The sequence below is a fragment of the Pistacia vera genome, unplaced genomic scaffold, assembly GCF_008641045.1.
Source record: "Pistacia vera cultivar Batoury unplaced genomic scaffold, PisVer_v2 Contig882, whole genome shotgun sequence".
Taxonomy (NCBI): Eukaryota; Viridiplantae; Streptophyta; class Magnoliopsida; order Sapindales; family Anacardiaceae; genus Pistacia; species Pistacia vera.
In genome coordinates, this window is record NW_022196759.1 from 156,466 (window position 1) to 179,407 (window position 22,942).

Genomic DNA, 22,942 nt, shown 5'->3' on the forward strand with positions numbered 1-22,942 from the left:
TTGTTAGAGTAGTTAACTCCTAGGGTGAAGCTCGAGGAATATCTGCAAATCTCTGGTATTTGCCACATCTGTGCACATGGTCTGCTGCGTCACCGAGCACTGTTGGCCAATAACAACCTTGGCAAAGCACCTTGTATGCTAGAGATCTGCCCCTTCCATGATTCCCACAAATGCCTTCGTGGATCTCTCTCAAGACATATTCTATATCCTTTTGATCAACACACCACAAGAGCAGTGAATTATACTTACGATTATATAGTTTGTCGTTGATGAGCGTGTATAGAGCTGACTTAGCTCAGAGTGTCTTGGCTTCACTTTTACCTTTGGGTACTGTTCCATCTCTTAGGTAAGCAATTATTGTGTCTATCCAATTATATCTCTACCCTGTTACCAAAACTAATTCTAGAGATGCGGGGATGCTAGGACTTGGTAGAAACTTGATCGGAATGAAATCAGTTGCTTCTTTGCTCATCGCCAAGGCAAGGCGAGCCAGAGCATCGACCATCGAGTTATTTTCCTTAGGAATCTATAAAACAGTGGAAGTCTTGAATTGCCCAAGCTCAATTTGTACCTATTGGAGATAGGACGCCATTCTGTCCTCTTTTACCTGATATTCCTCGAAAATCTAGTGGACCACGAGCTGAAAGTCGTTGTAGATCTTTATGGCCTTCGCCCCCATTTCTTTGGCGAGGTGGATTCCCGCAAGCATTGCTTCATACTCTACCTCGATGTTCGAGGCAACGAACCCAAATTTGACTACAGCACGGATTGGGTTCCCTTTAGGACTTTCTAGTAAGAGCCCGACTTCTGCCCTTTTCTCATTTGAGGACCCGTCTACATACAAAGCCCATTGCTATAGACTATCACGCTTTGGTTTTCCTAGTTCACTTGCTTCCAAGCTGCTCGCTTCTAACAGGCTCATTTCCCCCTCGGGCTGATAGGAGAACTCTGAGATAAAGTCTGCCAAATCTTGCCCCTTTATTGCTGTTCTCAAGATATACTTGATATCATGCTAACTCATCTCTATGGTCCACTGAATCAATCTACCCGATGCCTCGGGCTTCTGTATTATCTTTCTTAATGGAAAGTTTGTCAGCACGTGTATAGAGTGCACCTAAAAATAGGGTCGCAACTTCTAAGCGACAAAAACCAGTGCATAGGCGAGCTTTTCCATCTCGGGGTATCTTGTCTCAGCATCAAGCAACCTCTTGCTCACATAGTACACCAACCATTGTACTCCTCCTTTTTCGCGTACTAAAGTCACGCTGATTGCGGACTTAGATACCGATAAATGCAAAAGCAAAGGCTCACCCTAGATGGGCTTTGACAGCAAAGGAGGCTGCCCTAAGTGCTTCTTCAGTTCCTAGAATGCTTTCTAGCACTCTTCTCTCCATTTGAAACCCTTGTTTCCCTTTAGGGTTTCGAAGAAAGGTAGGCACATGTTTGTAGCTCGGGAAATGAACCTACTAAGTGAGACCACACGCCCTGTTAGGCTCTAAACCTGCTTTATGCTGGTTGAGCGCTTCATGTTCAAATAAGCTTAAATCTTGTCTAGGTTGGCTTCAACACCTCGCTGATTGACAAGGAAACTTATAAACTTTCCCAAGCTTACTTCGAAAGCTCACTTCAGAGGGTTGAGTCCCATTCTGTATTTTCTAATGATGTCAAATATTTCCCCCAAGTGTTCAATATGGCTCTTGACAAACTTTGATTTGACGAGCATGTCGTCGATGTACACCTCCATTGTTTTGCCAATTTACTTGACAGACATTTTGTTCACCAAACGCTAATAGGTTGCTCTACGTTCTTCAAGCCAAATGGCATTACCCAATAATAGTAAATCCCTCGGTCAATAATAAGTGAGGTATGTTCTTCATCGGGCTGATACATCAAGATTTGATTATATCTTGAGTATGTATCCATGAAGTTGGGTAGTGCGTTCCCGGCTATCTCATCTATTAACTAGTCGATCTGAGCTAGCCAAAAGCTGTCTTTCAGACAAATTTTGTTTAGATATGTGAGGTCGACGCAAATCCGTCACTTGCCATTTGACTTTTTTACCAAGACCGGGTTGGCGAGTTAGTCCGGGTATTTCACTTCCCTGATGAAGTTGATGTTTAGGAGCTTGTCAACTTCATCTTTGAGTACTTTGGACCGCTTTGCATCCATACATCTTCTTTTTTGTCTGATTGGTCGGGCTGCTGGGTTGACATTTAATCTGTGGCATATTACCTCAAGGCTAATCCCCACCATATCTACATGTACACAGGCAAACATGCCGAGATTTTTTCTTTAGGAACCCTACCAAATTATTTTCTAGTTCATCGCTTAAACTGTTGTCAATTTTTAGCACGCGAGTTGGGTGTTTCTCACTGAAAGATACTTCTTGCAGCTATTCTGTTAGCCTTATTACAAGCTCTTTTTTATGGATGTGAGGATCTATGGTGTCCTCTAGAGGTCCAAGGTTTGACTCGAACACTGCGATGACCATGGTTCTCAGGAGTGACCATTTCAATGTAGATGAATAGCTCAGTTGTAACATTTCTAAGATTCTTTCCTGTAGCTCCTAATCGTTGCGACCCCACCTGGAGTTAAGAACCTCATTGCTTGGCAATGTACTAAGGTGACTGCACTCAGATAAACCAAGATCAGTTTTCCAAGAATGACATTGTAAGTGGTCGAGCAATCCACCACTAAGAATTCCACCATCACTGTCTTAATCTTGGGTTCTACTCCTAAGGTCACAGACAAGTCGATTGTTCCCTTGGGGGCTAAGTTGTCCTTATTGAATCCATAGAGTGGCGATGGACACACCTTCAGGTCTCGCTCTATGAACCTCATTTCTCGAAAAGCTCCCAAGAAAAGGATGTTTGTTGCACTGCCATTATTGACCATCACCCTGACTAATCGAGCGTTGCCGATTCTTGTGCTATCACGATTGCATCATGGTTGTGACGAGGAGATTCTTCACACTCATCCATGGTGAATCCTATCACCTCACTCTCTTGTCTAGGCTGCTTTGACGACTTCTGTTCACAGCTCATTACTTGAGGGACCAAGTCTATTCTGGCCTCTCGCGCATATTGCTTGCGAAAGTGCCTTGAGCTTTCCGCAATGTCAGGACCCCCATAGATCATGCCTACCAGGACTTCGCTGTTGGCCGAGGCTTGCTGGATCTGATTACTTTGCTCACTTGTACTTTCGCAAGCTGGTGCCTCCTTAACAAATTCTTTTAGGTGGCCCATTCGGATCAAATCTTCGATGACATCCTTTAGAGCCCGACGCTCATCGGTGTTGTGCCTAATGTCTTGGTGGTATCGACAATATTTATGTCGATCTTTTCTATCCAAAGCCCTCCATCCTTTCTAGAGCGGGCAGTCTCTTAGCCTCATGGGAGACTTCATATATGTGAGCTATGTCTTGAGTGAGGGGGTGTATTTTGCGTCTCATGGGAAAGGCTACCTCTCCCTATGATTTTTTATTTTTTGCCTCTTTTGGAACGTGTTCTGATCTCTGTCATTGCAGTCTTGGCCCCTTCGTTTATTTGCTGGGCGATCTTGTCGCCTGTCCGGGCCTCTTCATGGTGAGCTTCTGGCTAAAGCCACTTGTGAGCTTTCCACTAGCTAATGTTTAGCAGCTATTTGGTAGAACTTTGCCAAGCTCACATGGTCTTCACTTTGGAGCTCTATCCATAGCTCTGTCTGCGGCCTGATACCCACGATTAGCAAAGTCCAGATTGACTCTTTAGGTGAATTCACGACCTTTTCCTATTCTTTCTGGAACCTCGTTAGATATGGCATTAATGTTTCATCTCTTTCTTGACGAATATTGCTCAAGTACCTGAGCAGTATTGCGAACTATCTCCTTACTTGGAATTGCTATAGGTACAACAAGGAAAACTATTGTCAAGAACTAATTGAGTTCGCCTTGAGCCTTTTGTACCACCTTTTGACATCCCTTACCAATGTGACTGTGAAGCAGCGACACTTTGCCAAGTCACAGACCTGGTGTAGCTCTATCAAGTCGCTAAAAGTGTCAAGGTGGTCTCTAGGATCTCTTTTCCCATCGAACTTGCTTTTTGGCACCTTGAATCCTTGGGAAAGTGGGGCTTGGCGAACTTCCTTTGTGAAGGGAAGGCTCACTATCTCTTCCGTTGCAGTGTTCTAGCGGGCTCTTAGATCGTCAAGCATTCTTTGCACCCGATCTAAGTCTTCGTTATGAGGGTTGCCCTGGCTATCTCTATGCAACCTTACCTTGAGCAGATGAGTTCGTAAGTCTGTTGCTTCTGAGCCCCCTCCATTGTGGGCATTGACGCGCGAAGTCGAGTCATGATGGCTTGGTTGGTAGGTGCTATCATGCTCATTAGTGTGTTGCTCATGACATTGGTTATAATTGGAATGTCGATCATTGCCAAATTGGCGTGCATTACTCACCTCACAAACTTGTGAGGTCTGAGCATGCCTTTGGCGTGGATTAAAACTGGCATGTTGATGTTTGGGATATCGTTGAGTAGGTCGAGTATCCCTTTAGCGAAGTTGAGTGTTGGAAATGCGGATTTATTCAGTGATTTGAGGGTGAAATTGTGAGGAATTTAAGGTTTAATGCATGATTTATGACGTGATTTCTTGCATGTTTCATTATCTTCCAGAATCACGGATGTTGTGTGTGTTTTTAGGTATTCAGGTGCAAAAGAATGGATTATTCATGCTTGTGCTGGTGTTCAGACATCTGGGACTCGTTCAAGTGTGGATAAATCAAGGCAAGAAGTAAAAGTGTGAAATTCCGACTTTGTGTCGCAATAGACTTTTCTAAGCTACTGTGTGGTACGATTTATGTCGAAGAAGAAATCACCTAAAACGCGCTGGGGCGCAATTCAACTACGTTGGGGCTCAATTCAACCGTGTCGCGGTACAAATAAACTGAGTTGGGGTGCAAATCGCGTAGAATATAAAAATGTCGCATTTTCAACCCTAATTTCAATCACTAGTATTTACAAGTCTGCCATTTTGTCTAAAAACTATATAAAGGCATCTTTAGTCCATTTTTAGGGAGTTTTTAGGTTTGAGATACACATTTTGTAGAGAATATATTTGGGGCTTCTTGGAAAGGTGGAGATTGGGGAGGAGATGAGATTCTCTTCTCTTCCTCCTCCTTTGTTCTTCACGATTATGGTTACAGGTGTAATCGTTTCTTTTCCTTTATGTTATAGTTTGTTTTCTAGGGATTTGATGTAATCTAACTGAAGGCTTGTATTTTATTGTTAATCTATTTGTTTGATCCATTCTATTATGTTCTAGATTCATTTATTGCATTTAATTCAATCTTTAGTTGATATTATGGCCTGATCAACCTTGATGTTAGTTGATTGATTGTATGAGAAAAGATTGTGTGTGGAATGATTGATTTGTAGCCCTCCCCGGGTATAGATTGGTTATTGTCTTTAAGATTGTCTTGCGCTTAATGGGTTTTCGTTACTAGACTAGGCTGTATGCCACTAGCTAGTTTAGTTGATGAAAACACTAGGTTATTCCGAATGGCTGCGGTAATACCTTAGAAACGAGAGACGCTATGCCTATCTTGATTAGCTTTGTGAATGGATGATTTGTGTCTATGCGAATTGGTTCCTTCATTGTTTAGACTAAGCTATACGCCACTAGCTAGTTTGAATAATGAAAGTACTAGGTTGAACCCGATGATGTATGAACCCTAGAATGAAGTGGAGAGAACAATAGTTTGATGATGAACACATAGCCTGATAATTATGATGGAGTTAGAGCCCTACGATTCTTTGTATATAGTTAGATTAAGATTTACTTTAATGTCATTTATATGTTTTCTTTATTTCATTCTCGTTTTGACTCACCAAGGCATAGTTACTAGGATCGTGAGAGCACCTCTAATCTCTGTGAGATCGACCCTTGATTGTGCACTATGTTGCGATGTGACTTGTGCACTTGCGAAGGATTAAACTTTGTATGTTTGTCAGGGGACCATTACCTTCATCTTCCCTCATAGGCTCTTTGCTTGGTTGCCTCCCGGGGTTAGTTTGCCCATGGGATTCTCGTTCATAAGTAGAATGTGCCTAGTGGTGCCGGGATTGTCGACCGTTCCTCGGTGTCGATGAACCAGATTGGTTGCCAATTGAATTCCAACCTGTTGGCTGGACATCGATGAAGCGCGACTAGTCAAGGTTTTGGGGGGTCGGCTGCTAGTTTCTCAACTTAGCCACGTTTTGTTGCACCGCATGTGCAACCATTGTTCTGATCATCTCCACCAGTTGACCATTCTCGGGATTTGACGTCCCTGCCCCTTGCTGGTTCACAGCCTGCTGCACTGGTGGCTGACACTCGGTAGCGTCTTGATGCACCTCTTGGTGGGTGGTTTCCACGTTGTCGTGGTTTTCAATGGTTGTTTTTGATCTTGTATGAACCATTGTAGGCCTTGAGTGATCGAGTCACTAAGATTGTTTACTGAAAATTCTGAAATTTGGCAGAGGCCCCTCATTCTAGCGCCAACTGTTGTTATGTCATCTCCAATCACATGGTAGGTAGGTTCCCAGAGGTATTGTCTACTTTAGGCCACAAGTTGGACTACTGGCAAGCCCACATAGTTTTGTACTAAAAAAACGCCTATAGGTGGTGAGGGTGTCCTTGTCGATGTGAGAGTTTGACATCAACACAACCCCCCAAACAAGGGGCTTGGGAGGTTTGGCGTGGGTACAAATCAGCACGCTTAGCCTAGGTAAACTTGGGCCCTCCTTCTAGCGCCAATTGTTGATACAAGATTTTGCACCAACTAGAGCGATCTGATTTACCTTGATAGAATCGGAACTGATGTGTGTGTGGTTACGGGTAACCAGCAATGTATTGAATCAAGATCAATTAAGTAAATGACACAATGAGTTTTTAAAGTGGTTCGATGAGTTATACTCTTGAAACTACATCCACTGTTTTTGTATTTACTGTGAGAGCTTACAATAATAATCCTAGAACAATTTGCTAACCCTTTTCTCATCGTTGGAGGGGGTTTATATACATATTTTGTACAAATGAAATAACGAACATAAAGGGGTTACAATTAAGATTGAAATGCACTCCGATATTCTCATGATTGAGTGCTGAGGTTACGCCAAGATTGCTATTGATCTGATCCCTTCCGAGATATTCGGGATCTGAGGTTATTTGTGAGTTGGTTGAACAACTATAGAGATTGGTTGTGACTAGCTTGTGCTAGGTCGAGCTACATCTTAACGAGCTTATGCTGGGTCGGATAATCGATTTAGTCGAACTAATTCTAGATCGAGTTATAACCTTGTTATTCTCCGAGCTTAATGGAAAAATCACACACAACAAGTCTAGTGGGAGGGAGTTCATTTAACCTCTGCAATGTCCTAATTGGAGTCTCCATTGTGACGAGACTTTGAGGAAGAATATGGTCGGGGTTCAAAATCATTTTAATTGTGCTAAAAAAAAAAAAAAAAACCAATAATTTGAAATTGCAGAATAACTAAAATGATTATATATATCCAAGTTCTTCAAATTTTTTACTAAATAGAAAATCATATCATATGTTATTATATTATCTTTAATGGATATAATTCAAATTTTTATACTATAAGTAATCAAATAAAAAATTATATAAGTATAATTTAAATATTTGTTTATTATATTTTGTAAGATATTTTATAAATATTTCTTATTATAAATTTAATATTTAATTTATTAAATAATCAATATGTACTTTTTAAGGTTTTTCTTATTCTTTGTTGTTCAATATTAATTTTATTCCTTTGTTAGTACAATAAATTATGTATATATATGAAACAATCATTAAACCTTTTTACCATTTTTTATTATTAGTATGATATCATATTAAATATGTATTTTACGAATTTATCATTTATTGATATGATATTTTGGTCTTTGTAAGAAATATAAAATTATTTATTTTACTTAAATTATTTTGTTAATATATTAAAGGAGTAGTAAAATAAACTGCGTCAACAGTCAACTAATATCAATTATTAAAATAAGTTAGAATGGGAAATTTCTACTAATTTATTGAAACTTTAGGGAAATATTAGTTAAAAATATAAAATTTATTATTCGTTTCACAATTTTTAAAACTTCTAAATTGATTAATGATTTTTGCTTGTGGTCAATAACAGATATTTACTTTTCGTAAACAAATCAACTTTGGATAAGATGATTTAAAGAAATTAAAAAAGGATACCAAAATAATTTAATTTAAGATTAGAAAAATAATTAGCTTATTGAACCAAATAACTTATAAAATTTTGAAAGATTTATAAATTTCAAGAAAGTTATTTTGATTATTATATATTTTTTTCAATAACTATTTACTGTCTCTCCCATTGTCCAAATAAATAAAGTAGTAATTTATTTTGGGAGGAGTACGTGTTGTAACTTGTATGTATTGTATTGGATTTAAGAAACATTCTTCAGATAAAAGAAAACAGAAACTTAATAATCCAGGTAAAATAAAAATAAAAACAACCGCTAACGCGTAACAGAAACAACACAAACACCCTTTCTTCTGTGTACGTCTCTCCCTGGTTAGATCAAAATTCATGAAATTTGTTAGTTTGATCGTGCTTGAATCTCAGGTAATTCCATTTCTTAACTTTCAATTCAACTTATTTCACTTCAAGTCCACAATTTTTCACTTGCATAAATAGTTATCTACTGTCTCTCTATCCGCCTAGGGTTTCTGTTTCAATTCCGTTTAATCATATTTTGTTTGATTCACTTATTTATTTAATTTTCTCTGCTTCGGTAGAGGAAAGATTCTGTGAGTTATATTTTTATTTTTTATTTTTGTTGCTTACCGAGTTTTGAGTTATGGAAATTGATTTGTTTGGATTGCTTTGAACAAAAACAGTTTTTTTTTTTTTTGGAACTAGTTTAGTGGTCTACTTTAATGTTAATTATATTTGCAAACTGATCATATTCAATTTTTTTTGGGGGAATTTGGAATATGCAGATTTGGGGAAATGTGATGAGGTTTGGTATGTACTGAAAAAATTGATAAAATCATCTAATTAAGTAAGTCAAAATGACTCTATGAAGCTCAATTGATTAGTTTTAGTTTCAGTAACGTTATGCTACCATTTTGAATTATAAGTGCTTAAATCTAGCACTTGCTTTTGATCAGTGCTGAAAACTGTTATATTTTTAGTAACATACTTTGTGGTTGGGCCTTAGGAACCTCCACAATTAAGTTGGTCATTGGGTGATGATGATGGCAATAAGTAAAATAATTATTCAACTTTGGATGAAGCTGTCTTCTTGCTTGAATGTTAAGTTAAGGATTTTGGATCCCGTTGATACAGGTTTAGGCAGCTTGAGGTGGGGATAGGAAGTGAAATGCTCGGTTCTGGGAATACTTCAAGCCGGGGGAGTGTGACTTTGCCATCAGATATGCCTCCCCTGCCCCAGTGTTTGCCTCTGGACCTAATTACGTTAGGCAATCAGAAATATCCCCGTTCAGGAGAGCTAAGGAGAGTTCTGGGTGTTCCATATGGAAGTATGTCAGAAGACCATTCTTTTGGGGTTTCCCAACATAAACCTGCTCCTCCGGTGGCTACAGAGGAGCTAAAACACTTTAAAGAAAGTGTGCAAGATTCCACTAGAAAGGCCAGGTATTTCTTCTCTTGCTGCTGCCACTGTAATTTTAATATCGTCAATCTTCTTGGTTTGATTTTCATTTCAAGGAAAATGCTTTTGTTCATGACTGACATGTAATGGCTGGATGATTGTGATTGTGATTGTAATTTTGTGAGGATAATCTATTTCCATGAAATCATTATTACTTACTGAAGAAAATATAGAAAGAAGTGTAATGACTGCTAATCAATAATTTCATTGGCTACGATGTCTTTGAAATTAATGTGATAATGATGGTCACTTAGTTGGAAACAGAAATGACTGATGATGGCCTCATGAGTCATGATTAGTCGCTTTTTTGATTATTGATTCTTCATAATATGTAGGAAATATATCATTTTGGTTCATAAGCTATATTTCTGATCCTTTTATCTTTTTTTTTTATTCCTTTGGTTACCTCAATATGTTGCTCTTATTATAGAAAATGTTCATGAACCTTATGTGCCAAGGATTCTTTTCTACACATACTTTTGCCTGTACATGTTCTGTTGCATTATATTTACTTTTAACTCACACGACCTTTGAGTTGTCTTTTAGTAAAGATACATCTCTTTTTACAGGGATAGAGTAAAAAATTTCCGTGAGAAGATATTCAAATTGGATAAGTATAGGGAATCGTTAAACTCAAAGAAGCGGCAGCGTATTGATGTTTCACCAATTGATCGGTCAACGGCAGCAAACTTGGCAAAGATGGGAAGCCAGATTCAAAGAAACTCTCAAGACTTAATGACTCAAAGATTAGAGGACAGGACCAAGAGCGTTGGGGTGAATAAGCGTGTTCGTACATCAGTGGCGGATGTGCGGGTTTGTTTTTAACTATTGACGTTGAAATGTGATATATATGTATCTCTTTAACTTCCTTGTGTTTTGTAAAGACTCAACATTGTGAACTACATCATATGCAATTCCCAAATATGATTTTCTTGACTAAATTTAGCTTTGATCTCCTTACACCAACCTTGTAGATGAATCAATATCATTCCTGTTTGTTCGTGGGGAGTGATGGGTGGTAAAAAGAAAAAAAATGTTCTTAGATTATAAATTGTACTTTTTGCACACCACTACTGGTGAAATTTAAAGTTTTTTTGATCTTCCACTTTCTCTGATTATTGAGTCTGCTTGTTTTGGGGTTCTATCTAGTGTCTCAACTTAAATTTGAGCTCTAGTTAATAAATTTTCTTTCTTCTCCTTCGTGATTTTCATTTTTTATACCTTATGCTTCATTAGGTAAGTGTTGAAAATGTGTCTTTTTCATTTCCTTTTCCCCGTCTATACTGATATGTAGTTATTTACTTTGTGCCAGCAGACTGATGGTAGAGCTGGTGCCACTTCAAGGCAGCAAATGGTTACTGAAAAAGATGGAGATATGCTTCCAGCTATTAGTGGGGCTACCATTAAGATTGAAGAAAAGATCCGCAGGTTACCTGTTGGAGGCGAAGGATGGGATAGAAAGATGAAAAGGAAACGCTCTGTTGCATCTGTAGGCAATAGAGTTATGAACGGTGATCAAGATACAAAACGAGCTATACAACCAAAGATGAGTGCTGATTCTAAGTTGAGATCTTGTGATGCACAGCCTCACAGGTGATTTACTTATCTATCAGATCTGATTTCTAATTTGTATGATGGTTTCTGGTCCTAAAAATTCTTGCTGCCTAGGTTAACTGGAGAGATTGGATGGTTCTCAAATCTGAAAGAGATATTTTTTGTCAGTTTCCTAAACTGGAAAATACTACACAAATTCAGAGTTGACCAAAAAATTCATCTTTGATTTGTTGTTAAGGAAGAATAACTCATTGAATGTGCATACTGGTTGGGTGATTATGAGATTGGTACAACAAATGAAGATTAACGTAAAGTATAAAGACATAAGAAATTAGTTTTGTGCTTCATTCTATTAGTAGAAACAAAGTTTGAGTGCTTTAGATATGGATCTGCTATTTTTTTTTATTGGTTTGCTTTTAATTGGATTTACTTAAAAGTAACTGCTATTAGTATCAAAGTTATTTTCTTGCACATCATGACCATGTCTTTGGAATATAAATTCTATGTTTTTCTGTGCTTGAAGTTTAGGTTTTTTATTTATTTATTCCTGCTGCTGTTTCAATAATTGTTCTGAAATTAGTGAAAATATTTCAATTATCCTTAGAAAAAAGGACCAATCTTCTAATTCTATTGACCTTTGTGTGGATGACAGATCTAAATCCTCCCCTGGAGTTACTGGAATCAACAAGTTGGATGGTTCTTTCGAGCTTGCTAGTTCAGATGCTGGTTCATTACTCAAGACTGAATTGGAGAGCCCCTCTCCAAGGGATCGTACATCAATGTTGGAGCAACGAGTTGTGGCAAAAGGAAACAATAAGTATGAACTTTCATCATTGCATATGTTATAAGAGATTAGTACTAGTGTTGGAAATTACATGTTAGTTTAATCTTTTAGGTCAAGCAGTATTTTAACTTGGTATCAAAGTCAATATTTTGAGTTCAAAACCTTGTGTATTTGCATCTGTAAATTTGTCTTTATCTGGTAATTTTCTGTCCCATTGTTATCTATTTCGTTTGTAACCAGGTTCAGTTCAATCTAGTCCATATTAAATGAGGGGGCCTATTAAGGAGCTTAACGTCAGTGTTCACATAACTCGGATTAGAGATCATCCCATAAACATAGTGCATTCTTATGTCATTTTCGTTGTTTATTTGCTGGTTGTGGTAAGTTTGTAAATTTGTTTTATACCTCTTTGTCAGGCCAAATATTCGGGAAGATAACCCAGGAAACTGTTCAAGTACAATGTTAAAAGGGAAGGCATCTAGGGGACCTCGAACTGGTTCAATTATGGTGTTAGACTCATCTTCTAAAGTTCACTCATCATCTGGAGCTTTTCAGGGTTGGGAACAGCCTATAAGTGTAAATAAAGTCCCAGTGTTGGGTGTGACAAATAATCAAAAACGTCCTTTGTCAGCTTCGTCTTCACATGCCATGGCTCAGTGGGTTGGTCAGAGACCACATAAAAACTCTCGTACAAGGAGAGCAAATTTGGTTTCTCCTGTCTCGAACAACGAAGTTCAGCTTCCATCTCAAAGCTTTTCAGCATCTGACTTTGGTGCTAGAACTTCTTCTTTTGGAACCAGTGGATCTCTACTTTCCAGTAGCATAGATAATAGTACTCCAAAAATAAAGAGGGAATTTGAGAATGTTTCATCTCCATTTGGGTTGTCTGAAAGTGAAGAATCTGGAGCTGGAGATAATAAATCGAAAGAGAAAGGAATAGAAGGTGATGATGGTGCATTGTCTGTAGCTCATAAGGTCAGGTCTTTTGCATTGCCAAGAGGGAAGAATAAAATACTAACTAATGAAATTGGAGATGGTGTTCGGAAACAAGGAAGGAGTGTAAGTGGTTCACCCTTGACAAGGCCAAGCATTCATCTGATGAGGGAGAAGTTAGAAAATGTACCAACAACCAAGCCACTTCAGAGTATGAGGCCAGCTTCAGATAAGATTAAAAGGTGATTAACTTCCTTTTTTTTCCATAATGATTTTTTTTTGGAATTAATTATGCATTTATTTTAATGATATTCTTGTAAATATATTATCTTCTTCTCCTTTGAACAGTAAAACGGGCCGTCCACCTTCAAAGAAGTTGAAGGATCGTAAGGCTTCAGTTCGTGTTGGGCTGATGCTAAATAATGTCACTTCAGATTTTGCAGGTAGGGTTTATTTAATCATGTGTCTTTTGTTTGATGACATTTGAATTTTTCAAGTTTTAACTTTGTGTTGGTATGTATTATTTTTCTAGGAGTTTTTTGTTAGTTGGATTTTTGATTGACATTATCATTTGGTAGTCTTAGGGCTGTGTGGCAAGAACAAAACTATGTGTCTTTTGCTCTGATCTGATGGATATATTTTGTCCATTTTATATGAAATAATTTTAGTTATTTGCATCATAGGTGTCAAATAACTTGTTATAAGCATTAGATTCTGAGTCGTGCACTTGTATTATATTTTCACAGCTGGACTATTTTCTTGTCAGAATTCATTTTTCAGTTGAAGTATCACAGTTCAAACTGTTTTCAGTGTTACATTTGCATGTGGTCTCCCTGCTGTAGAATTCAATTATATATGTCTATGCATGTAGATGAACTATTTAGAAATAGCTGAAATACTGGAGAGAAGCTTGTGCTAATCTCCTTGGTGTAATTCCCTAAAATGCTTCGAAAAATGAATTGACATCTTGTTTTTCAGTTGAATCTGATGATGATCATGAAGATTTATTTGCAGCTGCCAATTCTGCCCGTAATGCTAGCAGTATGCATCTTGGCAACTCTCTCTCTTTCATACTTTTATCTTGTAGAGCCAGCTCTTTTCTCATATATCTTAATTTCAATAACTCATGTTCTGCTTGTTCTTGTAGGTCTTGCCTGTTCTGGTAAATTTTGGAAGAAAATGGAGTCTATTTTTGCTTCTCTTAGCTTGGAGGATATGACGTTCTTGAAGCAGCAGGTAGTAACTGGCATACATGGTTTGTTATTGATTTTCCGATTCTCTTTGGATGAGAGACTTACAATTTCTTTTTCTTCTTTCTATTTTGACACTGCATCAGCTAAGTTTTTCAGAGGAGCTTGAAGAGAGTTTGTCCCAGATTTTTGGAGATGAATATAACCTCTTGGTACTAATTAAGATTCATTTAAACTCTGATGATCCACAAGAAAAAGAAAACATAAAATAATAATTAAAAAAAACCTTTAATTAGAAGTCTGTTTTGGACCTTCAACTGCCAAGTTTTTTCTTTTTCTTTTTCCTCTTGCAAACTCAGAGGAGAAAAGGGATGAGTAGGAACTAATTTTTATTATCTTCCAGGGTATTCTGGTGCATAAAGATCTTGATCGTCCTAGTGAAGGCCAAGAAAGCCGCCTAAATCAAGAAACAGCTAAGAATGATGGTTTATGTGGAAGGTTTGATATGGGAAGGTTGGACAAGGTTACTCCATTGTACCAAAGAGTTCTTTCTGCTTTGATTGAAGAAGATGAAGCTGAAGAATTCTACCATCACAGTGAAGGGAAGAATCTGTCTCTTCACTATGCAAGTGATGATTCCCATTGTGGTTCATGTAACCAGATTGATATTGAACCCAAAGATAGAGACCGAATGGAATCTGAGGTTGAGTCTGAAGCAGATTTCCACAGTCAGAAGAATTGTTTGTTGGACAGGCTTTCGTGTGATAAGAGTGCTGTATCTAACACATTTAGGAACCCAAGCATGTCTAGTTCATTACAAAGCAATGAACAGTGGTTGGGAGATGATGATTTATCACATTTAGATGTTGGTCTTGCCAGTGAAATATGCTCAAATGACCTGACTCAGATGCAACCAAGGGAAATAAATGTTCCTGCTTTTCCTACCTCTGATTGCCAATATCAACTTATGTCTCTTGATGACAAGATCCTCTTGGAGTTACAGAGTATCGGTTTATATCCGGAGACATTGGTAAGATATTATTCCATAGCTTGATCCTTAATGTTTTCTGTATGGGTTTCACACCAGGGGTAGAATCATTTAAGTTTGTGTTATGGTTATTCTTCATTTTTATTTTCTCATGTTTCGTTTGCCTTGTTGCAGCCTGGTCTGGCGGAGGGAGAAGAAGTTATAAATCAGGATGTTATGGAACTTAAGGAAGGGCTTCACCAACAGGTTGGATATTTACAGATCATCATGTTGTGCTGTTCAATAAAATTTTTCTTCATTAGTCCTTTTCTCATATTCTTTTAACACTTGGCTTTCATGTTAGATACCCTTCTTCCTTTTTCTTGTTTGGTCTTCTATATTCCTTCTGATCTTATGTTTCTTATTATTGACGACTATTATGGTTGTATTGATAGATTAAGAAAAAGAAGAAAAACTTGAGGAAACTTGATAAAGCCATTCAAAAAGAGAGAGATGTGGAAAGGAGGTATGGTTCAGAATGATGTAGATGTCTTCTTTATATGGAACATGGTAATGTTTGGATTAGAATAATGTAGTTTAATTTGCAGGAACATTGAGCATGGTGCAATGGACCAACTTATTGAAATAGCTTACAGAAAAAGAATGGTAATTTTATATTTTTTTATTTCATTTATAGTATTAATTTAGAGCAGTTAATCTGTGTTCCATATTTATTTTTTAAATCTATGGAAAAAGAGATTTTTAATTTTTCTTCCTGAATCTTAGTTGCTCATTTTGCATATGTTGCTCCAGCTGGTGATTTAGATTTCTCATTGAAAATCATGTCAATAGTTATAAAAATTGACAAAGTATATTTTTCTCTATCGGCATTGAGGTATAGCCAATGCTATCAGTCTGTTCACAATCAGATACAAAAGACATTAGTCTTTTCACGAATAAAAAAGTTCAAATACATTAGCCTGAACAATACTTTTCTAGGGATTTGGTGATGTTACTGGCCTAATAACATTACCGTTTGGTAGTTGCTGTTGGATTGACTTGTATTGATGCTCTGCATTTTTAATTTAAGCCAATCCAATGGTAGTTATTGATATATGGTAACACCTAATATGGTATTATTCCCATTTCTAACATGGATTCCGATATAGTGTATTATTGATGGCCTCTTGATTCTTTTTTTGTCAGAGGTGAAACAAAATCTAAATTTGCATTAATATTTTTGTGCTTTTTGTCATTCGATATTGATATCAGTGGTATCGCTTGTCTTTAGGTGTACGTCTTCATTCGCTCCTTTGCATGTTTTGGTTTTTGTGGTGGTTTGCTTGTAATTTGTTTTTGTTATTTTATTTTATTTACTTATTCCTACTTTGCAGAGTATTTCTCTTCAGTGTGATGTTGGGCTTGCATTTAAAATGAGCAAACTTCTTGTGTTAATGTGTTTATAGAGCAATTTTCTTCAGTGCATTTCACTGCAATAATTATTGCATTAAGTCTGATGTATTGGGAAATTTTAGAAAGGCCATTGGACCAAAATCTGTGTGAAGATTTAAGTGAAGAGCTATTGTATGTTTAGAATTACATATCACAGCATTTTATGTGTTTTAAATATTTGTAAGTTTTAGATGGTTTAAGTTTCTACATATTCAGGCTTGTCGTGGGAATCACACTTCAAAGGCTGCAGTTCGTAAGGTTTCAAGACAAGTTGCAATGGCTTTTGTCAAACGAACTCTCGCTAGATGTAGAAAATTTAAAGATACTGGCAGTAGTTGCTTTAGTGAGCCTGCACTGCAGGATGTCTTGTTTTCTGCACCTCCATGCAGCAATGATGCAAAATCTGCTGACTGTGTTGGCTCAGGAACAGCTAGTAATACATGCAATGAAGTGTCTAACCATCAAACAGAAGCCAAGGGATCAGGTATGTAAAATGCACAAAAAGTCTTTTATGTTCTGTACATGATGCCCATGAATGCTATTATATTTATGTTTTAATCTTTACGAGGGGTGTGCACACCGGAAACTTTATGGACTTGGAGAGCATAAGAAAGATCTCCCATTTCAAGGAGAACTTCATTGAGAAAAAAAATTCTTTCTGATCATATTTATGCAAGTAGTTTGATGTTCATTTCACATCATGTTTTCTTTTACTGCTGCAGGTGCTGTCTCCAGCACTTTTAAGAGATATGATACCCCAAGTGATAATCTTGACAGAGTTTCTTCAGATGCTTTCCAAGCTGGTTTTCACTCATCTGAACATGCTTTCCCCAAGCATGGAATTATTCTGAAGAAGGCAAAGAGGGAAGTACTGATTGATGATGTTGTTGGCTGTGCCTCCTCTAGGGTAACTTCAACTCTTGACAACTCTAATCTTGTTGGTGGAGCAAGAGGAAAGAGAAGCGAGAAAGATAGGGATCTAAACAAGGATAATTACAAAAGTATCTCTGTTTCCTTAGCTTGTCGCTCATCATTGGACAGCCTCAAGAATGAACGCAAAACAAAAGCGAAGTCCAAGCACAAGAATAATCACTCATCTACTTCTGTCAGTGGACTTCATGGAAGGTCTTCTGTGATCGGATCTAAGCCGTCACTGGCCAACACTAGTAATAGAAGGGGCAGAGAAGTGGGATTATCATCGCCTGGTAAAGTTTCTGAGGAATCATCGAAAGCAGAGGAACCGGTAGATTTTGCGAACTTGCAACTGAATGAATTAGATTCCGTGGATATAGGTGTATCCAACGACCTTAGTGGACCTCAAGATCTCAATAGTTGGTTAAACTTTGACGGATTGCAAGACCATGATTCTATAGGTCTTGAAATCCCGATGGATGACCTCACAGATTTGATGTTGATGTAAAGAAAATCTAATGTCTATATTTGTGCAATTTTGTGGTTTAGCTTTATATTGTTGGAATCATAGTAATGTGAGGTTATTTCAACTAGTCGAAGCTAAGTCGAGATGATTGAGGAATGTAATTATAAATTGATTCTTTCGTATACCAAGTAATTTAATGAAGTTTGATTGTTATTGTGAAATGTGATCCCAAGAAATTCTTGCCCATGCGGAAATCAGTCATTAGCCATTGAACTCTTTTATTTTGCACAGAAATCAACGAACAACAAAGAATACTTGAGAGTGCTCTTTCTTTAATAACTGTGGGTATAGTTCTTATTTTTCCCCTTAAAAATAAAACAAAATAATGTTTTACTAAATTTTAGTAATGAGGTGTGATTTAGTCTTTCAAGTAAAATAATCAAACAATGGAGTGAATAAAGCAAAGAGAAATGTGAGAAGTATAAAAGGAGACTGGGAAAAAATGTCAAGAGGGAAGTGGAGANGGCATTGAGGTATAGCCAATGCTATCAGTCTGTTCACAATCAGATACAAAAAACATTAGTCTTTTCACGAAAAAAAAAAAGTTCAAATACATTAGCCTGAACAATACTTTTCTAGGGATTTGGTGATGTTACTGGCCTAATAACATTACCGTTTGGTAGTTGCTGTTGGATTGACTTGTATTGATGCTCTGCATTTTTAATTTAAGCCAATCCAATGGTGGTTATTGATATATGGTAGCACCTAATATGGTATTATTCCCATTTCTAACATGGATTCCAATATAGTGTATTATTGATGGCCTCTTGATTCTTTTTTTGTCAGAGGTGAAACAAAATCTAAATTTGCATTAATATTTTTGTGCTTTTTGTCATTCGATATTGATATCAGTGGTATCGCTTGTCTTTAGGTGTACGTCTTCATTCGCTCCTTTGCATGTTTTGGTTTTTGTGGTGGTTTGTTTGTAATTTGTTTTTGTTATTTTATTTTATTTACTTATTCCTACTTTGCAGAGTATTTCTCTTCAGTGTGATGTTGGGCTTGCATTTAAAATGAGCAAACTTCTTGTGTTAATGTGTTTATAAAGCAATTTTCTTCAGTGCATTTCACTGCAATAATTATTGCATTAAGTCTGATGCATTGGAAAATTTTAGGAAGGCCATTGGACCAAAATCTGTGTGAAGATTTAAGTGAAGAGCTATCGTATGTTTAGAATTACATGTCACAGCATTTTATCTGTTTTAAATATTTGTAAGTTTTAGATGGTTTAAGTTTCTACATATTCAGGCTTGTCGTGGGAATCACACTTCAAAGGCTGCAGTTCGTAAGGTTTCAAGACAAGTTGCAATGGCTTTTGTCAAACGAACTCTCGCTAGATGTAGAAAATTTAAAGATACTGGCAGTAGTTGCTTTAGTGAGCCTGCACTGCAGGATGTCTTGTTTTCTGCACCTCCATGCAGCAATGATGCAAAATCTGCTGACTGTGTTGGCTCAGGAACAGCTAGTAATACATGCAATGAAGTGTCTAACCATCAAACAGAAGCCAAGGGATCAGGTATGTAAAATGCACAAAAAGTCTTTTATGTTCTGTACATGATGCCCATGAATGCTATTATATTTATGTTTTAATCTTTACGAGGGGTGTGCACACCGGAAACTTTATGGACTTGGAGAGCATAAGAAAGATCTCCCATTTCAAGGAGAACTTCATTGAGAAAAAAAATTCTTTCTGATCATATTTATGCAAGTAGTTTGATGTTCATTTCACATCATGTTTTCTTTTACTGCTGCAGGTGCTGTCTCCAGCACTTTTAAGAGATATGATACCCCAAGTGATAATCTTGACAGAGTTTCTTCAGATGCTTTCCAAGCTGGTTTTCACTCATCTGAACACGCTTTCCCCAAGCATGGAATTATTCTGAAGAAGGCAAAGAGGGAAGTACTGATTGATGATGTTGTTGGCTGTGCCTCCTCTAGGGTAACGTCAACTCTTGACAACTCTAATCTTGTTGGTGGAGCAAGAGGAAAGAGAAGCGAGAAAGATAGGGATCTAAACAAGGATAATTACAAAAGTATCTCTGTTTCCTTAGCTTGTCGCTCATCATTGGACAGCCTCAAGAATGAACGCAAAACAAAAGCGAAGTCCAAGCACAAGAATAATCACTCATCTACTTCTGTCAGTGGACTTCATGGAAGGTCTTCTGTGATCGGATCTAAGCCGTCACTGGCCAACACTAGTAATAGAAGGGGCAGAGAAGTGGGATTATCATCGCCTGGTAAAGTTTCTGAGGAATCATCGAAAGCAGAGGAACCGGTAGATTTTGCGAACTTGCAACTGAATGAATTAGATTCCGTGGATATAGGTGTATCCAACGACCTTAGTGGACCTCAAGATCTCAATAGTTGGTTAAACTTTGACGGATTGCAAGACCATGATTCTATAGGTCTTGAAATCCCGATGGATGACCTCACAGATTTGATGTTGATGTAAAGAAAATCTAATGTCTATATTTGTGCAATTTTGTGGTTTAGCTTTATATTGTTGGAATCATAGTAATGTGAGGTTATTTCAACTAGTCGAAGCTAAGTCGAGATGATTGAGGAATGTAATTATAAATTGATTCTTTCGTATACCAAGTAATTTAATGAAGTTTGATTGTTATTGTGAAATGTGATCCCAAGAAATTCTTGCCCATGCGGAAATCAGTCATTAGCCATTGAACTCTTTTATTTTGCACAGAAATCAACGAACAACAAAGAATACTTGAGAGTGCTCTTTCTTTAATAACTGTGGGTATAGTTCTTATTTTTCCCCTTAAAAATAAAACAAAATAATGTTTTACTAAATTTTAGTAATGAGATGTAATTTAGTCTTTCAAGTAAAATAATCGAACAATGGAGTGAATAAAGCAAAGAGAAATGTGAGAAGTATAAAAGGAGACTGGAAGAAAAACGTCAGAGGGAAGTGGAGAAAAGGGAGTGCTTGAATTTTATTAAGTGATTTTCATGCATTCTAAACACAAGGGTTGAGGTCTTATTTGTAAAACCTCAAGCCAACACCTTACATTAAATGAGCCATAATTTCTTTATATCAAGGAATGACCCCTCCACAAATCATTGTTGGATACCAGCCAATAAATTGCATCTGACTTTATTAAGAAAAACTCGACGGGATAAAGCCTAGGCAAAGTTATAATAAAAATTAAAGTGTTAAAAACTGTCAATAAAATCTAGTAAGACAAAATTTGATCAAGGGAAAAAGAGTACAGTAAACTCAGGAGGACAAAACCTTATCAAGGGAAAAATAATACAATACACATATATCCAATACAATTGCCTTGTATGAAATTGACTCACCTTGATAAGTACCCCCTGATCATAATAGAATATAACATTATATTGAATAGCCCTGAGTCGTGCATACTAATGTCATGTACCAATTTCATAAACATTGATGTCAACAAGTTTTTAGTAAATAAATCAACAAGATTGTCACCAGAACATATCTGCTTTATGTGAATTTTTCGATTCTATTGAAGTTCAGTTGTGTAAAAATAATTTTTGTGGGATATGTTTGGCTCTGTCTCTCTTGATATATCACCTTCTTACTTGAACAATACATGCTATATTTTCTTTAAATATAACAGCTGAAGATTCTACAATGTAGGACAATTTATATGTATTCTAGATATGATGGATGATAAAGCACAACCATAAGCATTTTTGCTTAAGTTCATAGAGTGCAAGGATTTCTGAGTGGTTAGAATATAAGCAACTAGAGTTTGTTTTATGGATCGCCATTATTTTGTTGTGCCATTGTAAGTAAAGACTTATCTTAACTGCGAGCGGGCTTTATTAAGGTTAGAAATTTATTAATAAACGTCTGTGCATCCAACTAAACCAGGATCTTAAGAAGATTTAATAAAATAGAATAATCTCAAATCTTAAATTCCACATCGGCAATGAATATATTCTTGATTTTGTTCCAGTGTCGACAAATTGGTGCAGAGTCCAATCATGATAGTAAATTTACTAAGATATGTGTAGTCTAGTGCATTGTGGCAAATATAATAGGGCATCAATACCATTGAGATTAAGTAGTTCAGTAACAAATTATTTTTTCATTTTCTTCCTTAGGACTAAATAGATCCTTTTTAGGATCAAGAGACCTATAAACCATTAGGGTCCTCAAAGAATGAACCTTATCCATAATATTCTCATGATCATAATATAAAATCACATATCAAATTGGATAATCCTGAGTCGTTGCATGCTAATACCATGTAACAATTTCATAACCGTTGATGTCAACAAGATTTTAGTAAACAAATCAATAAGGTTGTCACTAGGACGTATCTACTTGACATCAATTTCTCAGTTTCTATTGAAGTTCAAAGATTGTTCCCCTATCCTGCCATTTAAATTAATGCTTTGTGAAATGATTTTTACCTCTCTTCTTTAGGGAGCCTTCTAAAGATCATTTTATGCCCTTAATTTCATATTGATTTCAATACAAAATTTTACTTTGTTTTGTCATCAATAAAAAAAGGGGGAGATTGTTAGACCCTTGTATGTTTTGATGTGCCAAAACTAGCAAAATAATTGAATTAAGAACTAATAAGATTCTAAGACATGATATAAGTCAAAAATGAAAATGTAGAAATTAAATTTGGAATGCCTATTCATCAAAGAGGAGTGCCCATCCCCAACTCCAGGCAAGCCGTTCCTTACGGAACAACCCTGTTCCTAAAGCCGTTACACATTCTGCCCAATCTGAACAAAACTCCAAGCAAGCTGCTCCATACAAAATGACCTCATTCCTCTAGCCCATTCATCATTTTGTCCAAAATGAGCACTTAAAGATTTGAAGTCGACGCCCATTCCACATTATAGAATGCTTGTTTATTTATCCTCCAAGTCATTCCAAGCAGGAATGACATCGTTCCTCTGATCGTTTATCATTCTGCCAAGTTTGGAAGAAATTGA

At 36.9% G+C, this 22,942-nt stretch overlaps 2 protein-coding genes across 6 annotated transcripts; both read left to right on the plus strand.

Annotated features, from left to right (window-relative positions):
• The first annotated feature begins 8,489 nt into the window (after nucleotides 1-8,489).
• Nucleotides 8,490-18,156, plus strand: LOC116119352. 5 transcript variants are annotated; one of them, XM_031405290.1, is made up of 17 exons: nucleotides 8,539-8,626; nucleotides 9,004-9,065; nucleotides 9,353-9,661; nucleotides 10,247-10,490; nucleotides 10,990-11,270; nucleotides 11,884-12,048; nucleotides 12,432-13,190; nucleotides 13,297-13,391; nucleotides 13,927-13,989; nucleotides 14,096-14,184; nucleotides 14,285-14,350; nucleotides 14,542-15,168; nucleotides 15,301-15,372; nucleotides 15,561-15,631; nucleotides 15,714-15,771; nucleotides 16,774-17,041; nucleotides 17,280-18,156. In XM_031405290.1, exons 3-17 carry the CDS (start codon nucleotides 9,387-9,389, stop codon nucleotides 17,975-17,977), a joined length of 3,831 nt encoding a protein of 1,276 aa, XP_031261150.1. In that variant the 5' UTR covers nucleotides 8,539-8,626; nucleotides 9,004-9,065; nucleotides 9,353-9,386; the 3' UTR covers nucleotides 17,978-18,156. The 5 variants fall into 5 exon arrangements, with proteins under 5 accessions (XP_031261149.1, XP_031261151.1, XP_031261152.1 ...); XM_031405289.1 differs by lacking the exon at nucleotides 9,004-9,065 and having other exon boundaries at nucleotides 8,490-8,626; XM_031405291.1 differs by lacking the exon at nucleotides 9,004-9,065 and having other exon boundaries at nucleotides 8,490-8,626; nucleotides 10,993-11,270.
• Nucleotides 18,157-18,570: 414 nt separating this feature from the next.
• Nucleotides 18,571-20,626, plus strand: LOC116119353. The gene is made up of 2 exons (XM_031405294.1): nucleotides 18,571-19,511; nucleotides 19,750-20,626. Exons 1-2 carry the CDS (start codon nucleotides 19,304-19,306, stop codon nucleotides 20,445-20,447), a joined length of 906 nt encoding a protein of 301 aa, XP_031261154.1. The 5' UTR covers nucleotides 18,571-19,303; the 3' UTR covers nucleotides 20,448-20,626.
• The last annotated feature ends 2,316 nt before the right edge of the window (nucleotides 20,627-22,942 follow it).

Bases quoted from the DNA above. Each gene is read 5' to 3' on its own strand.
- LOC116119353 (XM_031405294.1), top strand. From the start codon at position 19,304: ATGGCTTTTGTCAAACGAACTCTCGCTAGATGTAGAAAATTTAAAGAT. The intron at 19,512-19,749 runs GTATGTAAAATG...TTACTGCTGCAG, and splicing joins AACAGAAGCCAAGGGATCAG to GTGCTGTCTCCAGCACTTTT.
- LOC116119352 (XM_031405289.1), top strand. From the start codon at position 9,387: ATGCTCGGTTCTGGGAATACTTCAAGCCGGGGGAGTGTGACTTTGCCA. The intron at 15,169-15,300 runs GTAAGATATTAT...GCCTTGTTGCAG, and splicing joins GTTTATATCCGGAGACATTG to CCTGGTCTGGCGGAGGGAGA. The intron at 15,373-15,560 runs GTTGGATATTTA...TTGTATTGATAG, and splicing joins AGGAAGGGCTTCACCAACAG to ATTAAGAAAAAGAAGAAAAA.